Here is a 15,488-nt window from a genome sequence, read left to right as displayed (position 1 = left end):
TGATAATTACTCAAATGGCAGTGTTGTTCTTTAGGATATGGTTGAAAAATACCTCTCAGCTACTCTGCAAGTGTTTAATTCAGGGAATAGGAATGCTTCTGGGAAGAAGATTTATATTCTGTTCTATTTTAAAATATATATATTCTGATTTTAATTCTAATTCATCTCAACTAGTTTTACAAGTTCTATGATCATGTAAAAAGTATTTTAAGCTTTCTGATTTGCTTTTGACATTAAAAGAAACCTCCAGAAACAGGTTTGACTGTGCAGTCCACATGAAAGGGGGTGTACTGGCCAGTCACCTTGTAGTTATTCAGATACCTTTCTTCTTTCCACTCCTTTCTGCAGTGCTTTGGCCATTTCACTGCATACAAATAAAAAAAGTCAAAGCAATTACTTTGGCTTATCACAAAGCTTTACATAGTAGTGGAGTTTGAAATGAATGAAAAATAATCAACATGAATAACTAAATATGCTTCTTATTTTTAAAAATCCTCTCAATAGCTATAGGTTTCAATGTAATAGAAGGTTATAAATAAGCCCAAACTTCTGTTTTGATTGGCATTAAACTATTTTTATATGACTCTGTTTCCAAGGGAGATGTGGATTTTAAGTTTACTCATTGTCTGCTGAATATCCTACTAGATGTTGCCTATAAACCCTACAGTTTTTTAACAAAAAGAAATCCACATTGACTAAAATAATGAAATCAGTCAGTTATACCTAACTTTTCCAAATTTTGTTCTTAATAACTATAATAATTAATATCATTGGAATGTCTCATTGCAAATACTGTTATTAGTGATTCTTATCTCATTCTGTATCATTTTTCATGGCATTGCTTTATGACATGCCTAACCTTCAGATGGTCTTTCTTATCCTCTGGCAAAGTAAGTGGCATATCAGTTAGAACCTTAGCAAGTAGGGTAGTTGAGAATCAGAAAATCACAAACTGTGAGAAATGCTGGAATGACAGAATTTTAAGATTGGAAGAGTTGTTTAAAATTGTGTAACTTCTGATGAAGAACCTGAGACCTTAGACCCAGTGATTAGCAAAGGGAGCTCTAAATCCCCAGGTTCCAGGCTTCTAAACCGGGTCATCTCCAACATATATCAGTATTCATCTCTCTACAGGCAAGAAGATTCCACTGAAACCATTGTATACCTTGTATTTTTTCATTTAGTATCAGGAAGAAGATTCTGCAGACTCCTTCAGAAACTTCTGGTGTCAAATAACTCTTATTTTGAGCAAGTTTTTCTTAAGGTGTCTGAAACTACATGATGTTGACCATGTTTCTTCTTACCTTTCTTTATCCCAAACACATTTTAGTTCAACCAAATGAGGTGTTTCCATAAGCTGCAACCTTGCATCTGATAATTCCTTTCCTTCAGCAGGATAGATTTTTCATTTTTTTTTGGTGAAGAAAAAATTGGTTTTTACCCTGATTGTCCTAGAATTTCTTTTGGATTTGCTCAGCAAAGGAATAACTCTCCATAGAAAATATCCTTGGTGTTCAATTTCTCTTCCCTCTCTTCCCCTATATAACCAATAAAACTGTGTTTTGTTTGGTAAGATTAATTTTTCCATTAGCACTTGCTATTAAAATACATTATATGTTTGGGCTATAACATGTTAACTTTGTTTTTTATTTAGCAAACATATGTATTTGTGCTTAAAATAGTACAACTAAATATTCTGATAAAATTATATGAACTTATAATAAGGATGAATTCTTGTTATTATGAATTTATTTTCAAACTATTTAGAAGGTATTTGATGTCAATATTTCTGAAATCCCAAGTTTCATTTTGCCAGCCGAACATCTTACGTATCAATTAATGTGACTTTTTGTTTTGTTTTCTGTTATATAAAAAAGTTACCTTCCTATACTTTGCAGATCTTTGGGAGCCTTAATTGTTGGGTATTTAGGTCTTCAGTCACTCAGTAAACATCCCTGAGCTTCTAGAGGCTTAGGTACTGTCATTCTTGAAGGGCTCAAGATTTCCGAACCTATATCCTTTCTTTTAGCTCCCAAGCAGACACCACGTGCTCCTCCTAAGCCAAAAACATCACCACGCCCAAGAATCCCACAGACACAACCAGGTAAATATATATTTTACATTTTAGCTTGAAAAGTTTGAGGTTAGTGGGGTTATTCTAGCAAATTGTTCATTAATAATTATGATAGCAGATCGAGTCTTTAACACTTGTAAAACAAGTCTTCCTCTGTAACCTAATAAATATTTAAATTTCTTTTTGGACTTACTAAAAAAGTACATCATTGGAAGAGCTTATTCCACAAAGCTTCCCTTAATGTTGTGTTATTGAAGATGAGATGGACATGAATGGCATTGCTTAAAAAGAGTAGCCTGCCTACTTCGTTTTCCTTCCCCAGCCTGAGACTACACTCCTATCCCTTCCACTATTCCTGAATGTGCTTCCTTCTGCCAATCATCTAATTTGAAATTTTCCTCAATACATGGGCTGACTACAACAAATGTCTGAGGTGCACCCACCCAGGATACCGGGAAAGGAACTTTCGCGACCACTAATCTAGTCTGGGGAAAGGAAAATGTTTAGCACCATCACATTATGCTTGATGCAGGTAGTGATTCTGGATTCCCACTACAGATATTTCACTCATACCTCAGAATCTCTGTCATTAGGTATTGTCATTCTGGTTTTGCTACAGGGGAAAAGAAAACCCCTGTAGTTTTAGGTGTGGTCTCTAATATCAATTGAGGGAAATTTTACCTATCATTAAATTTTTTCTATGATTTTAAATCTGCCTTATTTAGCATAATTTTAAATATGTTCTAATTACTAAAACTTAGCTATGAAAATAATTTATTCTGATAATAAATATATGAAGGTACTAAGGCAACATTCCCCCAAATAATATGAAATTTTAAATAATAATAATACATTTGAAACATTAACATACCAGAAGTCTGAGAAAATAATGATTAGTGAATAATAATGAATAGGAATAAAAACATCGAAGTTTTAAGAATATACCAAGTTATTAAATAAACCAAGTATATTAAATTTGTTATTATAATAGGAAACTAAAACCTAACTTTAAAAATAGCAGACAAAATTATATGAGAAGCAGCTCTCAGCTTTGGATTTGAATATAAAGCATAGAACAAAAGTAGAAAACAAATGGGGAGAAGAAACCATGAAAACTTGAATGTTGAACTATAAAAGATGAAAAATACTAAAAAGTAAGACACTCAGGCGTGAATCATGGTCAGTAAAAAAAATTTTTAAGGTAAAGGAGATATGAAGTAATAGGAAAAGTTTATTTGCAATTTTATCTTTTTGAGCTGTACTTTGTACCTACTAAAATGCGGTATAGTAAATCAGGAGCTTGCTCTAATTTGCCATTATTATACTATATTCTAAGTTTCAAATTTATTTCATTTTGACTTAGACTTTTAGCCAACCTTTCTTGACAAGACAGGCTCTTCAGAATAGATAGATTCACATCCTCAGTGAGTTCCACTCTCTAACTCTGAAACCATGGAGTGGCTGCCAGACTGTAATGAGAGAGCCTTCTGATGTCCAGATTGAAGCAACTTCCAGTCCATCAGCATCTCTTGTGGAAAGTAGCTGCAAACCAGATACTTCTGGCTTTGTCAGTACTACTTAATGTAAGGGAACAATTTGAAAACTGGTCATGAAAAACAAAATGCATTCTACTTATTCTTTTTAAAAGTGGGTAGAATTGGGACCTCCTCGTCCCGCAAGAATATGACTCTTACGTAATAGTTTCCAGCAATATCCTGGATTTGTATAGTCTTTCAAGGAGGTGTGTATATGTACACATATATACCACAAAATATTTTAAAGACAAATAGTTGAATCCTAATACTTCTTCCCTTACCCTTGACTAGTTCCTGCAAATTTCAAAAAGTCATTTGGACAGGAGAGTGTCCTGTTTATATGCATGATATCAATACAAACTATTGTTGTTGGGCTGTAATATAATCTAACAATAGTATTTACAACTTAAAGCACAACAAATTTTGTTCATCCACCTTTCACAGAATAAGATTCTGTAACTTGGGCATGTAACTTTTATTGTTAGTTTTACTGAAAGTGTGTTTATAAATTGGCAACGCTTAAATCTATATTTGGCATTCAAAGGCAAAATGGGATCTAAAATCTGAAAGAAAGCATAAGGAATATTTTATAAGTCAATAAAGTTTGACTTCTTAGATCCCAGTGTTTATAGGTAATAGCAATATTATTAATTGTATACCTAGAATTTCTTATCACCATCAAAATTATGGGTGCTCCTAGATTTCACATGGGCAAACAATGTGAAAATCAGAATATACTCAGATTCTTCAAAACCAAATTTGTGAAGCTCCTTGAGAGTGGAAAAAAAATTTATGATAGTATAATTGTCACATCATTTTGACATTTCACTTTGGATTCTTATAACTGTATCTTGAGTTAGGGCAGGTTTATTGTTTCACCTTAAAAAATGAGAAGCAAGTTAAAATCTGACCTGCAGAACTGGGATATAGAGAGCCCAAGTGTTTAGACCTATTGATAATGTTTGATCCTCAGCATTTGGTTCAAGTCCTGACTCTGGTACTTAATAACCATAACCTCAAGCAGATGATGTCACACCCCCGAAGCTCTGTTTCCTCAGCTTTAAAGAGTAGCTAGTAATTCCTTCCTCCCAACATTATGGTGAGACTCAAAGGGTGTAAACCTTATAAAGGCATTTTTGAAATCATAGAATACACTATAATTGTTAGACTTATTTTCCTGGTGCCTATTATATTAGTACCTTATTATTCCCAAGGAACAGTTGTGGAAATCTAATTTTAGTTGTCAACAAATTCATTTGAAGGTTTCTCTGAGACCAGAGAAATGCAGGGCGGGTAAGATGTGAACCAACCCATTCCATTGAATTGTCCACTTACCACTCTGCTGTTACCTGAGAGGACTTCAAGCATATCCATGCTCCATAGGATTCCACCCTGACCTCACCATCTTTACCTACTTTGTCTTTAAGGAAAGACATAAAAATGGGTTTAAGGAGAAGTCAAGCAAACATATCCAGTAAAGAAAAGCTCTCTTACATTCATTCCATTGTCGTCTCCTCTGAAATAAAGATTTCTAAAAAGTCGTCATCTTACTCTGACACTTTGTAATTTGAAATTTTGCAGTTTCTCGGATTTCACTATTATATAATTATTTGGAATTCTAACTAACCTATTTCTAGAGCTTAAGGTTATTTCGTCTGTCTAACTCCTTCTGTCTTCTCTCTAATGCTTTGTTTTATCAGTGTTCAGGCTACACCTTGGCATGTCTTATGTGTTAAGCATGACTGGAAGATCCTGAAACCAAATGACTTACAATATGAGTTCTCTCTTTCAGTTCCTAAGGTGCCCCAGCGTTTTACTGCAAAACCAAAAACGTTACCAAGTCCAGAAGTGTCATACACCACACCTGGTAAATGCTTTATTTCATGTTTAAGCCAAATGCATTCTACTGTCCCACTCTGCTTCAGTGAAACATGAGACTTGGTGGAAGTGAGGTCAATATTTCACTTATGTTTAAATCTCATGTTGTATCATATGTAGTATGATAATTTCAGAAGTTCCATAGGAGTGCCCACTGGTTCATCTAGTAAAGCTGTGATCGCAGTCAAAAGGCAGAGAATTGTGCCAAGGGTAAAATGTCTTTCCTAGAACTAAAGTTCTCTTATTCCCTGACTTACATAAAATGCTGCCAATTCTACACTATGCTCAAATATTTCACTAAACACAAAGATAAAGACTTTTGTTCTGCCCCACAAATGATAAATTAGTGTTTTTACAAATGGAGGCAATGATGTTTAGCCATTTACTTGGATACATAAATTGTACTATGTCCACATTGAGTTGTTTCCCTGTCACATTCTATTTTACAAATTGATGGAGACATAGCTTGGGTTAAGAAATTTCTTTCACACACACACAATGGTTTCTTTAGCTACAAATCTGTTTTTTGCCAATCATCTGAGAAGGCCTTTTGTTCACATATGGGGAAGGTAATCTCATGTTTGCAAAGTATCCAGGGTAGGGATTTCAAGGACCCAGACATTTCATGGGTATTACCACCACTATTTACATGAAGTCTTCAAGTGGCCTTAGGAAGCCACGGGTAACTGAACAACTTTCTCTAAAAAGCCAAGCTTATTTTTAACTAGAGAATCTGGGAAATACTGTGAGTTTTTTCTCTTTCCTTTTAAAGGTACAATTATTATAAATTCCTAAATGCTCCTAAAAGCATATAGAACATTTCCAGAGCCAAAGAATTTCTAAGCTATAGTTTAAAATGATAGCATTTTGGAAGCAAGTCTGAATTCACTTCCTATGTTTTCCAGATTGTATAAGCAAAGGTTATTATTGCTGCTGTGGTATAGTCAATTTGGTGGTGGTGGTAGCAGGCTAGAGAGAATCTCCTTTGCCCTGAAGTCTAGAATGTAAATTTGTACCACTAAATAGCCAATATTATAAACAGGAAGTAAGAAAAAAAAACCTCATCTCACTTGCAAAAGATCAGCTTATTTTCAATTGTAGAAATTAATGGAAATTAATTTGTTATAGATAACAGTACATTTGAGTGACTTTATTTACTTTTCCTTTTCAGTATAAAAAATATTAGTATAATCTCATTACACTAATATATTGAATAGTTAAGTTTTTTCCTCTTTTAATATTTAATATTTGCCCTACTGGGCATGAGTTGGCCATTATTGAAGCCAGGTGGTGAGTACCTAAGAATTCATTCTACTATTTTTCTATTTTCATATACCTTTGGAATTTACTATCATAAAATTATTTTTAAGTTATATATTTTAAAATCTCTGTTAGCTAGTCCTTCTCTTGAACCACATTCTTCAAATGTTCTCCCACAGCTAAGTTATAAAGAGCGGACCACTTTTGGCAGAAAAAAAAAAAACTTGCCTTAATTCTACCAACACCTTGTTTTTCATACAAACTCTAACCCATGATCTTGATCCCTGTAACAACACAAATAGTTAACAACTATCCCTATTTATACTTTCTATCCAGAGTTTGAATGAGCAGAGTAGAGAACTGCCTCCTGGAGAACTAGGGCCTCTCTTAGTGGTCTTCTGTCACCTCTCCAGCTCCACATGTTCAGAGTTAAGGTTCTGTCCGTAAATCTAGTGTTGGCCCTGCCATATGATCAGGGTTCTCCCTTGCCCCAGGGATGTGGCACCCCCAGGAATAATCATAAGGCAACTCTTACCACATTTCAGTTTTCTCAGAAGTGTTCAAACAGTTTTTAGATTTTAGGTAGGCTCAAATTCACACCCTAATGAACCCAATACTTTGTTTACCAGGTCCTGTGGGTTATACTTCAAAAAACAGAGGGTAAATGACATGTGTAGTTTAATATGTATTAGTATCCTGGAGAAATAAACTCTTCTGTAAAAGTCTAAAAATGTAAAATGTAGTGCTGAGGTCAGGACAGAGTTATGTTTTATTGTGACATTTATCTCAAAATGTATTCTGAGAGAGATCAGAAGTAACAAACTTCAATTTCTTGACCTGTATCAAAGAGGACGTCAGTCTCAGATTCATTGTACAGCACTTGCATTCTACGGATTCCTAGGCATAACACCAGCTTCATCCAGTGAGGCCTTTAGAAAAAACCTTCCAGCCACTCAGTTGAATTATCTATTACATTTAATGAGGAATCTTGACAAATTGGGCCCACACTCCATGTCCACACCAAAATGAAAGTGGCTTTTCTCCGCATCTACCTTGGAAGAATGATTTAGAATTCAGAGAATAGGTGCCATTTAACTTGGAGTCTAAACAGGAGGTTCCTGGCTCAACAGAGTTCTGTATTCCTTATGAGTTCCTTACTACACCAAGAGCTGTCTTGGCTTTGTGGTCAACCTTCTGGCCCCCAGGCATTGGGATAGATTTCAGTCATCAGGAGCAAACCAGGAAGTAAATCTAGATTTCAGCAAGCTATCCAAATCCTCATGAATGTTCAACGTGTCTCTTCCCTTTGGAAAATTCTTATGTGTAGTCACACTCTTCAGGATTTCTGTAGTTAGTTTTATGTTTTCAGTTAAACTGGTTTTAAGGGGAGTTTTTTGTGAACTATTTAAGAATAAGTGTTTAATTCTAAATATTTCTTAAAAATTGAGACTTAGTGTTTAAAATGATAATTAGAGTTCATAAAGCAATCATTTGCTTGGATTACATACTTTAAAATATTGCCAGATTTATATTAGGGAGAAACCTGATTGGACATTCACCTAATAAATGTATTTTTTCTGATATAGTCTTAGAAGACAATACGTTTAGAATTGAGCAAGCCAAGATAACAATAGTTAACAATTATTTCCATTTATACTTTTTGTCAAAATAGGAGTTGGGATGAGCACGGTAGAGAACTGCCTCCTTAAGATCATTCTGTTATCATTACTATTCTACAACGTTTCATTATCATCTTCTCGACATTTTGCCGTTTTTTCGTAAAGCTTTTTATTTTTTCCCCTTAAGGATGTACTATGTAATTTTATTCTTTGTTAAAATAGTTTTATTTTTTAAACAATTTTCCTAGAGGCAAGATGTCTTTCTTCTCAAATATGAGAATTCAAATCAGGAGGTTTCAGCAATTTGCTTACTTGCCTGATGATATATTAAATATCAGTATGCTTTTCCCTCAAGTTTTAGTGACTCAGTGCCTTCCTCTTTGCCTCAAAATCTCTTTAAGCTTGTATATGCCGTTGATGTGATTAATAAATTATTTCTTTAGATCTTTCTTTCTTTTCTTTTCTTTTTTTTTTTTTTTTTTTTTTTTTTTTTTTTTGACAGGATATCGCTCTGTTGCCCAGGCTGGAATGTAGTGATGCAATCATAGCTCACTGCAGCCTTGATCTCCTGGGCTCAAGTGATCCTCCTGCCTCAGCCTCCCAAGTAGCTGGGACTACAGGTGTAAGCCACCATGCCTAGCCTAGATTTTTAAATAATGTTTTACAATTCCCTGGAAAAGAATTAGAGACTTTTGGGAGAGGTCAATTTGAGTCTTTAAAATGTTTCTTAGCAAAGTACAGTGCTGGTTCATGGGAATTGCCCACCATTTCCAGATTTGCTCTAAAAAAAAAAAAATGCACTAATGCATGTTCAATTCAGCAAACATTGATTGCCACTTATCTGCCTGGTTCCATGCTTAGGGATAAAATCAGGATTAAAAGAATTCGATATGATCTCTACCACCCAACACAGTGCAGTGGAGAAAACAGGAATAATATCAATAACTATAAAACAAGGCAAATCTCAGTAATTAATGGGTTAGTGATATAAACAAAAAATGAAATAACAGAAAAGTAATACATTCTAAATGTATGAATTAGAGAAGGTATGATCAAGAAAATGAGCTTTAAGATAGATTTTAATAGGCAAGTAGCCATTGACGATTTTTAAGGAAGCAAAGATTCAGAGGTATAAAAAGTGCTCCAGGCTGGGCACGGTGGCTCACGCCTGTAATCCCAACACTTTGGGAGGCCGAGGTGGGCGGATCACGAGGCCAGGAGATCAAGACTATTCTGGCTAACATGGTGAAACCCCGTCTCTACTTAAAAAATACAAAAAATTAGCCGGGCGTGGTGGCACACACCTGTAGTAGTCCCAGCTACGTAGGGAGGCTGAGGCGGGAGAATGGCATGAACCAGGGAGGCGGAGCTTGCAGTGAGCCGAGATCACACCACTGCACTCCAGCCTGGGTGACAGAGTGAGACTCCGTGCTCCATATAGCTGAGAAACAGCATGATTTAGAATGACTACATTGCTGGCCATATGATGAGATTATTGAGAGATGAAGACTTAATGTAAATTAGATTCATATGTTTGAGGGCTTTTAGGTTATGCTAAGCACTTCAAAATTTTTTTCTTCAGACAATTAGGAGACATTAAAATTTTGTGTGTTTCTTTTTGTAATCACGGGAGTGATGTAATTACATCTGTATTTTAGAAAGATGGCTGTGATTTTTTTAAATGGAATATTAACTGGCAAAAAAAAAAAAAAGATTAGTAGCCAGGAATCACTTAGTAGGTTTGCAATAATCTAGAAAGATAAGTCTTAGAAATTGAACTAATTGTGGTAGAAAGGAAACTAAGGGAATAATGCTGAAATGCCTTTGGATATGGAACTACAAAGACCTAGAGAATGACTGAATGCTGTTATGGAGAGAAGAGTGACAATGCTGTTCCTAGACTGGGCAACTAGTAGATAATAATGCCATTAACTGAAACAGGGAATAGAGAGAGGAATAAAGATGGGTGTGTACATGCTAGGCTTGCAGGGCCAGTAGGACTTTGAGTGGGAAGACCCTAACTGATGGTTGAAGATGTTCTCTGGACTTCTAAACAGAAGTCAGGATTTGGGGCAGAGATTTAGGAGCCATTTGTTTACATCTAGATAGTTCTTAAATCTTGGATAACATCATAAAGGAGAAAATATAGATGGAGAAAATAAGAAACCGGAAATCCAATATTTAGGCAGCATAGTTATATTCAAGGAGTAGGCAGAGGAAAAAGAGCTTCCAGATGTTGTCAAAAAAGATAAGAGAGAATCAGGAAAGGAGTTGGGAGATGAGGCAGGAAAAGGCCTAAGAAGGGAAGGTTGGCAATGGCATTGCAGTGGCAATGAGATGGAGAGGGGTCAGAAGAGGCTGCCAGCTTGACTGTGCATGTCCAGAATCCCACTCTCTGAAACCTTTGGGCTGCATGCTTCAGAATTAGCAGTTTCCAGATTTTAGAAACTTACGTGAGTACATATACCACTGATTAGAAACATTAATATGTATTCAGTGAGCAGGGTGAATAGTCTTACCAAGCAGAATAACTAAAACCTATAAACAGCCCTTAGATCAGTACAAGTTATGTTTTGCTATTGAACAGATTAAGAGAAAACTCAGCTTTCAGAGTTTCTGGACCTAAGAATATGATTAAGGCATTGTTGGAGGAAATGAGTGGAGGCTGGACCACAGTGGATGAAGAAAATACATCTAAAAGGTGAGGAAGCCGAGGCAGATATACAGTTTTTTTTTATTACAGGAATGAGAGCAAGAGAGAGGGATTGTTTGAAGGAGAAGCCATATCAAGGGAATGATTTTTTTTTTTAAGATATTAGAGCATTCGAGCTGTTTTGTAGGTAGAGGGGAAGTAACATGGAGAAATGAAAACATGGACAAATAGAGAAAAATACAACAGAAATAATGGAAAGTAAAAGGCCTCAAATGAGATAGAAGGGAGGGTGGCCCAAGAGCACGGGAAAAGCCAGCAGATGGCCTCCAACGGGGCTTCCTCTCAGACTGGACCTAATCGTACAAGGTTAGAATAAAGGAATAGAGAGTATAGATTAAAGGAATAGAATACAGTATGTAGTCTATATGTCTTACTTTTTTAAGAGAATCAGTCTCTTTGTAGCCTATCGCCAGGGTAAACCTTATTGCAGACTTCATATCCTAATTTTATCAAAAGCAAACACATTAATTATTTTCTAACTCTATCAAAACATTCATGCACATTCATTTATGTTTGTCTATGACAGACATTGTGCATTCCTACTTGTCTTGTGTTGACTTTTGTTTGGAGTGGTATGCTTTATTCAAAAAGACAGATTGGTTAGTATAAATGGTATAAGTTGGTTAATATAATTAAATCTAAAATTATAATAATAGTAAATATTCTTATAAAGAAATCAAAACTGCTTTCTCAGAAAATTGTCATCATTATTTTCATTGATGAGTTTCTCCCAGCATGAAAGTGTAGGTTTTAGGGATCATGCTCTTGTTCAATTTAATATACAGAGGAATGCCACATAGGAAAAAAAGAAAAAACAATTTGAATTTCTTGGAGCTGTAGTTGACCAAGTAGGAGAATGAGTCATATTACTTTCCTGTAAATATTTCTATTTCTTTCCTTTCCACTGATTTCACCTGCTTAGGAAGGCTGCTATGACAGTTTATTAAATCATCACTTCACGGTTAAAAAGAAAAGTGCCAATTTTAGCAGCTGGAATCCACATTACCCCAGCCTAAATTCCTCAGTAAACTAGAGCAGCAGTGAATAATGTATTTACAGTATGGTGGATTTATTAGTACTACATCTCTTCTCAGCTTCTCCTTTCCTTAATCCCAGCTCCTTTTTGTTTGGTGTAGTACTGTAACTAACTAGCTTATTTATAAATTAAAGGCTGCTTTGAATGTTCATGGCCTTCACAGAGCTAAATCAAAGTGCCTTCTTCAGCCTCAAGATAAACATTTTGTTTCATTTGCAGCTGGAAATTTCTCATGTTACTATTTGAATCCCCAAAAAAACTACATGCAAAGGCAAAATGTTCACTGTTGTGGTGGGCTTTCTCTACCTTATCAACCACTAATCTTTTTAAAGTTTCCTCTTTTCTTTAAGAAAACAATCCATATTTTCAAATTCCCTTGGATGTTACCTTTTAGCTCATAAAAGTTCTGAGTCAAGTTTCTGTTCAGTGTACCAGTTTTCACAATTGTAATTTCACTAATACTTAGCAGCGTAGTCTAAGAACAGATGTGGCATGCAAGTTAAACATGCTTCCCAAAAACAATAAAAAGAGATTGTTATTTCTGAGGGCTCTGTTCTGTTCCATTGATCTGTATCTCTCTTTTGGTATCAGTACCATGCTGTTTTGGTTACTGTAGCCTTGTAGTATAGTTTGAGGATGCGGAGAAATAGGAACACTTTTACACTGTTGGTGGGACTGTAAACTAGTTCAACCATTGTGGAAGTCAGTGTAGCGATTCCTCAGGGACCCAGAACTAGAAATACTATTTGACCCAGCCATCCCATTACTGGGTATATACCCAAAGGATTATAAATCATGCTGCTATAAAGACACATGCACACGTATGTTTATTGTGGCACTATTCACAGTAGCAAAGACTTGGAACCAACACAAATATCCAACAATGATCGACTGGATTAAGAAAATGTGGCACATATACACCATGGAATACTATGCAGCCATAAAAAATGATGAGTTCATGTCTTTTGTAGGGACATAGATGAAATTGGAAATCATCATTCTCAGTAAACTATCACAAGGACAAAAAACCAAACACTGCATGTTCTCACTCAGGTGGGAACTGAACAATGAGAACACATGGACACAGGAAGCGGAACATCACACTTTGGGGTTGGGGGAGAGGGCTGGGATAGCAGTAGGAGATATACCTAATGCTAAATGACGAGTTAATGGGTGCAGCACACCAACACGGCACATGTATACATATGTAACTAACCTGTACATTGTGCACATGTACCCTAAAACTTACTTAAAGTGTAATAATTAAAAAAAAAGATTGTTCATTTTATATAACCTATTTCTCCACTAATGGTAAAGTGGTGCTTGGCCACCTCATAATAAAAAAAAAAAAAACAGTTTTCTTCATCTTTCTTCTGAGGCAAAGTTCTAGCCTGAATCATAATTTTTTTTCCAGCATTATATAAGATGCAAGGAAATTACACTGCCTGACAAAAAGATACTGGTGTGTATGAAAGGTTTAGTGTGGTAGGAAAACCTTTCATTGAGAGAGTAGGTCTGGGTAGGTTTGTGGGGAAACTGAGTTGAAGTACTTTACACTATTTGTGGAATGAGATTTTGTTGCAGAAATCTGGTACTAACAAATAGACAAATCACCCTAATATTTTCCCCACTGAGAAATATGGTACCGAGTTTCAAATCTACTGTTTAATTTTGCTAAAATAGAACACAAACATTAAAAAATATACTGGATTTCAGGCACTGCATATACGAGTAGGCCTATTGTTCAGCTGACATTTTTGTCTTTTGTTTTCGTATGCTTATGTCAAGCATGCTTGACACCTAATATACTGGAAGCCACATCACTAAAGAAGACAAAAATGGCAACAGCTATCATTTACTATGTAACAAGCACTATCATTAACTTTACATGTGGTATCTTCTAATGACTAGCTGATTCCTTTTGCTTCATTTTCTCCCCCCAGCAACTGCAAGGCCATTTAGAATAAGACTGTGATATCTTCTTACATATTCAGGATTTTTCCATTTCTTATTGTTTCCCCCAATTTGTAGCCACTTTTGTACTTTATCTAAGATACATATTTTTTTTTAATTTATAAAGGAAAGAGGTTTAATTGACTCACAGTTTCACATTTCTGGGGAGGCCTCAGGACACTTACAATCATGGCAGAAGGCATTTTTTGTTGCTGTTAGTGGACTTTAAGCATGAATATCAAACAGCAGCTAACCACTTTGTGCAAAAACTGACTTTCTGTTTTGAAAGCCACTTGAGGGAGCTCTACCTCATTGTTTAATTATGTTAGCTATCTCCTCTTCTTCCTCAAGGAAGACTTCAAAATGAACTGTGACTGACTTCATTTCTGTTTCACTGCCACCAGAACCTTCCCTGCATGGTAACATTTTTCCATTTTGAAGAAAACAGGCATCTTCTCAACTTTGGTCATTAACCATTGTAAAAATACTTTTGCTTCATTCATGCTTTCTGGGATTTTTATATCTGTGGGTTAAGCTCACTCCAGTTGGGATATTCAGAGTAAGCAGTGTTTTATAATCTTTTTCTTTCAGCTCCAAAAGATGTGCTCCTTCCTCTTAAACCATACCCCGAGGTCTCTCAGAGCGAACCTGGTAAATTAATTATTTCATCCTTCTGGCTAAGAAGTATATTTTTCAAAAAAAATTCTTGAAGTAAATATATTTTTAATGGTTGTGATATGGAAGAAATTTAGAGAAAAAATATGGGTATGAAATGCATATTTCTTTTGGGTAAATGGAATCATCTGGTTGAAATATTTTCCTTGGTGAAGTGAGGGAATAGTACATAGATTCATTGAGTAGATCATGCTAAAATTATAAATATCATTGTTAACTAAGCCAACTCTCATATCCTTTCAAAATGTAAATATAGCTACATTATAACTATGGATGTACTTTTAAGTAAAAAAAAGTGGGTGCCTACTCAAAATTTTCCCCAAAGTGACAGTGAATGAGAACTTCAAAGTTTTGGTTAAACTAAGTTCTCTAATTGGCATCTAACGTGAAGAATTTTCTCTTATTTATTACAATTCTTAGAGAACATTTAAATTATTAAATCAATGCATCTAAAAAATAAGGAAACTATTTTGACTTTGCCAGGTAGTAATTCTCATAAATATGTTCCTTTGGCTTGCTTTTGGCATAGTTCTGCAACCTGTTACCTTTAGATTTGAGCCACCAAAGACAACAATAGGTAATGGTTTTCCCATATTGACCAACTCTGTTTTCTTTGCTACCATCAAGATTGCAGGCCTTTCTCAAATGATCCTGTTGAAACATCATTTCTTCTCAATCCATTTCATCATTTCATTCTCATTATTATTACTCTTTCCAAAACAGAAAAGCAATTATTTCAGTGTTG

At 35.2% G+C, this 15,488-nt stretch overlaps 1 protein-coding gene across 50 annotated transcripts in view; it reads left to right on the top strand.

Moving 5' to 3' along the window:
* The window catches only part of ABI3BP (ABI family member 3 binding protein), a 255,252-nt gene that overhangs the window by 193,480 nt on the left and 46,284 nt on the right, over positions 1-15,488 (top strand). For 42 of the 50 annotated variants that reach the window (XM_063661543.1, XM_054479900.2, XM_054479887.2 and 39 more), the window contains 4 exons: positions 2,030-2,104; positions 5,402-5,476; positions 14,660-14,719; positions 15,273-15,320. In XM_063661543.1, the coding sequence (XP_063517613.1) occupies positions 2,030-2,104; positions 5,402-5,476; positions 14,660-14,719; positions 15,273-15,320 (258 nt within the window). The remainder of the gene's footprint in view (positions 1-2,029; positions 2,105-5,401; positions 5,477-14,659; positions 14,720-15,272; positions 15,321-15,488) is intronic. The other 8 variants (XM_063661552.1, XM_063661551.1, XM_063661550.1 and 5 more) reach the window with 1 other exon arrangement.

Source organism: Pongo pygmaeus, chromosome 2, assembly GCF_028885625.2.
Source record: "Pongo pygmaeus isolate AG05252 chromosome 2, NHGRI_mPonPyg2-v2.0_pri, whole genome shotgun sequence".
NCBI lineage: Eukaryota > Metazoa > Chordata > Mammalia > Primates > Hominidae > Pongo > Pongo pygmaeus.
This window is presented reverse-complemented; position numbering and strand designations above follow the sequence as displayed.